The sequence below is a fragment of the Astatotilapia calliptera genome, chromosome 3 (assembly GCF_900246225.1).
Source record: "Astatotilapia calliptera chromosome 3, fAstCal1.2, whole genome shotgun sequence".
In the NCBI taxonomy this organism is placed as follows: domain Eukaryota; kingdom Metazoa; phylum Chordata; class Actinopteri; order Cichliformes; family Cichlidae; genus Astatotilapia; species Astatotilapia calliptera.
Genome location: NC_039304.1, coordinates 28,667,133 through 28,673,563, shown reverse-complemented (window position 1 = coordinate 28,673,563; position 6,431 = coordinate 28,667,133). Strand labels below are relative to the sequence as shown.

Here is a 6,431-nt window from a genome sequence, read left to right as displayed (position 1 = left end):
TGTGGTCTTCAGGAGTCACCATATGCCATTTAATAATGTGTGTAATATATTTATGACATCAAAAGGACAGAAATGAATAAAATTGTCATTTAGGAACATTTTTTTTTTGTGCATTTTTTGTCATGATGTTACCACAAATAAGGTTGATAAGTAGATATTTTTTTAAATCTGTAGATAGATTTAAAAATATAAATAACACATATAATATCAATTATTATCATTAATAATAATAATGATATAGAAATTACTTCCAGACTGTCATATCTTATTTGTCCACTAGATGCCATTAGTGAGTTTTACCTCCATCCTGATGAACACATTCTCATGTTCTCATGTCCCCACCCATTGTTGTTTTCTGTTATGTAGAAGAGAGTTCTGTATAATGAATGGAAAATTAAAGTAAATACTTCATGTCCACACACAAATCAGAGAAAATATCCACTCCACTTTGGAATACTCTAATGATGGTCACTTTCAATCAATCTGTTTATTTATAAACACATTTAACAACAACACAGGTCGACCAAGCTGCTGTACATAGTAAAAAGGAAAACAAATACACACAAAAAGAACAAAACAAGACACAGTCACAATTAAAAGCTAGGGAGTAAAGATGTGTTTCTAGATGAGATTTACAAATGTCGAGTTTTAGAGGTCCTAATTTGAAGAAGCAGTCTATTCAAGTTTAGGCGCAGCAATCTCAAAGTCCTCGTCTCCTCTGGGTTTTAGTTTGCTGCTAGGAACAATCAGAAACAACTTATCAGCTGACCTAAGAGTTCTATTTGGAGTATTTTTAGTTACAAGATCAGAGAGGTATAGGGAAGCTAATCAATTTAGAGACTTAAAAACAAGCAATAAAATCTTAAAATCAATTCTATAACGTACTGGAAGCCAGTGTGAACGAGCCAAGACTGGGGAAATATGGTCTCATTCACGAGTGCCGTCTAACCCTAACCTCATTCTGAACAAGCTGAAGAAGAGAGCAGAGCCTGGCTGATACCAAAATAAAGATTATTACACTAATCAAGCCAGGATGAAATAAATAGATAAATCACTTTCTTGAAGTCAGCAAATGACAACATGTTCTTAATTTTTGCAAGGGCCCATAGTTGGAAGAAGCTGGCTTTTACAACAAGATTTATTTGTTTGTTTGTCAAATGAAAAATTGCCATCAAACAACACTCACAGATTTTTTTTGCAGTGGGAGTTCTGGACTTTTCCAGAGAGCCCTACTTCAGCCAAAGTGCACAGAAAAACAGGCTCAAAGTGATCAAAAACAGCTGAGGAATACACGGGAACAGAAGGATCATAAGTTTCGGCCCCTGGTGAGCTCATCACTGGACCCACTTCAGTTTGCCTACCAACCTGGCATTGCAGAGGATGATGCTTCCTCCCGAAGTTCTCTGATGACTCTGCGATAGTCGGCCTCATTAGGGCTGGGTATCGTCACTGATTTCTAGAATTGATTCGATTCCGATTCACAAGGTCCCGAATTGATTCAATCCACGATTCGATTCAATTCAATTCAATTTGATTCGATTCGATTTGAATCTGGGAAATTTTGCCTCAGACAGTCAGAAATATTAGAATTCAAATCAGTACATTAACATATTTTTGTATCTATAAAAAGGAAGCTGACACTCGCAAGACTTTATCAAAGGTGTGAGCATCACAGCAGATGCCTTTGTGTCAAAGTAGCTGAAGATAAAACACAGAAAAAGATGAAGGTGGTTTTCCTGGCCTGGGATTTATAAAAATATTCTGCAGTACATCAAAAACGAAAGAAAACCATTAATCAACATATGAACATTACCTCTGAAGTTACAGCGGTTTTATTAGAGACACACTAAGCGTTTTGCATTTTGCACAAGTTTAAAAAGTTTAAATTTGTTCAGTATTGAACAGCAGAAATTAGGTTTTCTTTTCGGAAGTAAGTAAAAGGGAAAAAAACAGCGGCCGACAGCGCTGTAAATAACATAGACTTGTGCGTAACAAGCAAGCGAATATTGCAGAAAACAGATTTTTAGACAGGAAACTGTTCTTGAAGTACATATGAGAGAGAGAGAGAGAGAGAGAGAGAGAGAGAGAGCTGTGCATGAAGTGTGATTTTATCATGGTGGAAGCAAAACGGCAAAAGTAAGAGGGAATTCATGACGATGTTTATGTGAAGCTTAGTTTGGATCTTCTTTTGCTGCTGGTTCAGTCAGTATTGTTTGGGGAGAGATCAAACTAACAGCTCTAGAATCAGCGCAAAAAGGGCGTAAACACAAAGTGCGGACTCGCCGAAACATCAGAATCAGCGAGCTGTCGGCTTTCAGCCCCGACCGTGTCCGTGCCGTCGGGTGAGAAAGGCGACATCTCACTGATTCTGATCCGTCGGCGGGTCCGAGCTTTGTGTTTGCGTCTTTGTGCAGAATCCGTGTACCTGCTCTCATTTACTGTTTTAGCTGTTTGGTGGTTGTCGAAACTGAGATTCTGGCATTTCGGGCAAAATAAATTTATATTAAAAAATCGATTCAGAATTTTAATGAATCGATATCACGTTATCCAAGCCAGAATCGATTTTAATCGATGAATCGATTATCAAAACCCACCCCTAGGCCTCATCACTGATATGGACGACAGGGAGTACAGAGAACTGACGCAAGACTTTGTGGACTGGTGCCAGTAGAATTACCTCCAGATCAACACTGGGAAAACAAAGGAGCTGGTGGTAGACTTCCACAGGCACAAACATCCTCCACTGCAAGCACTAAACATCCAAGGTATAGACATTGAGGCTGTGGACAGCTACAGGTACCTTGGTGTTTAACTGAACAATAAACTGGACTGGACTCAGCCCTTTCCTGTACCTGCTGCAGAGACACAGGTCCTTTGGAGTGAAGGACCCACTCCTGAAGACCTTCTATGACTCTGTGGTGGCCTCAGCCATGTTTTAACGTGTGGTCTGCTGGGGTGGCAGCAACTTGGCTGGGGGACAGGAAGAGACAGAACAGGCTGATCCGGAGGGCCAGCTCTGTTCTAGGATGCCCTCTGGATCCTGTGGAGGTGGTGAGTGACAGGAGAATGGTGGCTAAGCTGTCATCTCTGTTGGACAACATCTCCCGACCCCATGCAAGAGACTCTGACAGCACTGAGCAGCACCTCCAGTGGCAGGCTGCGGCACAGAGACTCTGCAGGTATTTCCTTCCTACTGCTGCCAGTACAAAGACTTTGCAGATGACCAAACACACACATCTACACATGGAAGCGTATCTGTAACCGGAAGGTCGCCGGTTCCATCCCCAGGTTCTCTGTCCTGGTCGTTGTGTCCTTGGGCAAAACACTTTACCCTACCGCCTACTGGTGTTGGCCAGAGGGGCCGATGGCGCGATATGGCAGCCTCGCTTCTTTCAGTCTGCCCCAGGGCAGCTGTGGCTTCAACCGTAGCTTGCCTCCACCAGTGTGTGAGTGAATAGTGGCATTGTAAAGCGCTTTGGGTGCCTTGAAAAGCGCTATATAAATCCAATCCATTTTTATTATTATTATGTGCAATAACACCAAGTGTATTTTTTTTCAAACAACGTAGCATTTTATTCTATTGCATACAGCATGTGTGACAGCCAGTGGGCTGGCCTTGATTTTTTGTTGCCTGTCTCTTGTGGTTGGTGGAGCTGACCCAATTATAGATACAGCACACCTGAGAAGGCCAGTCCCAGTTATAAAGCTACCTTGACTGAACCTCTGTCTCTCTTCATCTGGGGCTCATTATGCTCATTTGGTTATGTTCAGTTATGACTGTTGTATCATTTAACCTGTGTTTGAGTTTCTTTACTTTATTTCATTAAAATATCTGACAGACTGTGTCACATCCTTTGAGCCGGGTTGTGACATATGGTATTCTTTTTTCTCTTGTTCTATTCCAGTGTTTTTCTTTATTTTTGCTACTGTAACTCTGCACTGTCCACTTTCTGCTGTGACACAACACATTTCTCACGTGTGGAACTAATAAAGGTTTATCTTATCTTTAACAAGAAACTGTAAAACGGTTTGACAGGTGGCTGGAGACACTGGTAAGTGTGGGGTAGGTGAAGGGTTGATAACAGAATTAATGGTGTCTAATAAGACACAGGACCTATAACAGTTACTTCTTAAATCCAGTTTCACAGACAGAGTTACACCCTTGCCAGTTTTTGAGAGCAGGGCTTAATGATGTAAATTAGCCGAACAAAACAACAAACAACGCAGAACTGAGCTCCAAGGAACACAAATAACCTCATAAAACAATAAATCTAAAACTGAGTCTGACCTTCCTAGATTACCCAAAGAGTGAGAATAAGATAATATATGATATATTTTATGTAGACCAGATTTGCTGAATTCTGTAGTGTTGCAAAAAGCAGATTAACCTTGCCTTTGACATAATAAATTTATTATAGTGATTAAAAGTTCCTAAACACCACTTAAAGCCTTGTCATAGCTTTTGTGCTCTGCAGGGCATTTCTGCCATTCAAATAAACGTTACTTTTACAGCCTACCTAACAATGTTCAAGGTCTTGAACTGTCCACCAATCAAGCCTCTGTGTCAGGAAGTAGAAAAACAATTTCCCCATTGTGCTTTACAGAGTCCAACTGGTACAAACAGATAAGAGATATAAAGATGCAGACAAGAGAACAGTTTATTATTAAACAACATCAAAACAGCCAGTTTGATCATAATCATCAGAGAGTCTGGAGAGTGAGTGGTGCTGAAACAAATTGGAAAATGAATTTTAACATTTTACGATCTATTTTCTTCTTTTGCGGCTTGACTTTGGCACACAGTGGTGCTAATACCACTGAAACAAATCCATACCATCCTGACATGTGTAACCTCCTGAAAGACTTTGGGGCCATGACAGAAAAAGTGAAATCTATGGAAACAAGACTGAAGGAAACTGAAATCTGCCTAAAGGAGGCTGTAACCAGGCTGAAAGACAGCGAAAACCAAATTTTGGAGCTGCAAAGCAAAGGTAAAACAAAATGAAGTGAGATTTCATTGATTAAACTGTTAAGCATTTTTTCATTGTGGCTGAATACTCACAATTAATTTGACTCAACGTTAACAATCTTCAAAAATATTAGTATAGGAAGGAAGATGGAAGGTGTTGTTGCTCTTATTTGATGTTTTCAAACCTGACAATAGAGCATCAACTCCCTGAAATTCAGTGCTGTAAAAAAAATAAAATAAAAGAATCTTGAGCCACGCCTTGTTTCTATTTTTACAAAAATTGGAAAAAGCTGGAATGATTTATTAAAATGTATAAACATTGTGTATCGGGAAATCGTGTACTGAGTAAAAAACAAAGAGTTTATGCCTCTCTAACAACCTGGAAATTTGGTAGGACCACCCTAAATTGTCATATTAGAATGCAAAATTAATTACACTGTTTGTCTAATTAAAGATGAAAAGCTTAAAACAATGACATTTTGAAGACCGGATAATGTCCATGTTATCTGAAAGCTCATTAATAATACCATAATAATTATCCAAATTAAAAGCTAAATGTCACATTTATCTGCTGATACAAAGAAATCTGATACACCTGATCGTCTGTGTGTCCTTACAGATAAGTCACAATATCAGTCAGTGTGGAACCTACATACAACAATTTTATGTTTATGATTTGATTTTCACAGAAAGAACCAAAATAATATTCAGTGCAACAGCAGGAAGAGGCAATGCACACATCGGACCCTTCAACACAGACATAATTATAGCCTATAAGAAAGTAATTACAAACTTTGGCAATGCCTACAGTCCAGTCACAGGTAAGATTTATAGCCTCCTGTATGCTCATTTGTTTTATTTCACAAAGTAAAAGAGATATAAGTGCAAGACGAAAACACGTTTGCAATTCAGTTTTGGAAAATTATATTTATTGTTATTGTAAAATTAAATGTACTAAACTTAATTATTAAAAATTTCAACAGCAATTTACAAATCTGACATTTATATGTAGTTAAAGGATGAGACGTAATGATCAAATCTCCATTACTTTTTCCTTTTCTTTTTGATGTGACCAACACTCTTTTATTCTTCAGGTGTCTTTACAGCACCTCTTGCAGGTGTTTATTACTTTACCATCTTCTATCACGGTGGAAGAAGCTACCCACATTATCTGCGTATGTTCAAGAATAATGAGTTGACGGTCTTTACAGCTGATCATAAGACAGAAAGCGACGGAGCTGATAATGGAGGAAACGCTGTGTTCCTGCAGCTGCAGCAAGGAGACCAAGTGTATGTGAGCATGGCTGCAAACACATATGTTGGGGGAGACGACCACACAACTTTTAGTGGCTTTTTGGTCATGCAAACGTAAGAAAAAGTAAATGTATGTCTGCTTAGGATGAGAGGCCAGAGCTTCTTTTAAATATGATGCTTCACACAAATCAAACCAATTTCTGTAACA

The 6,431-nt window shown here is 39.0% G+C and overlaps 1 protein-coding gene across 1 annotated transcript; it reads left to right on the top strand.

Moving 5' to 3' along the window:
* Positions 1-4,615: 4,615 nt before the first annotated feature.
* On the top strand, positions 4,616-6,431 carry LOC113019154 (uncharacterized). The gene is made up of 3 exons (XM_026162700.1): positions 4,616-4,991; positions 5,659-5,790; positions 6,064-6,431. Exons 1-3 carry the CDS (start codon positions 4,640-4,642, stop codon positions 6,339-6,341), a joined length of 762 nt encoding a protein of 253 aa, XP_026018485.1. The 5' UTR covers positions 4,616-4,639; the 3' UTR covers positions 6,342-6,431.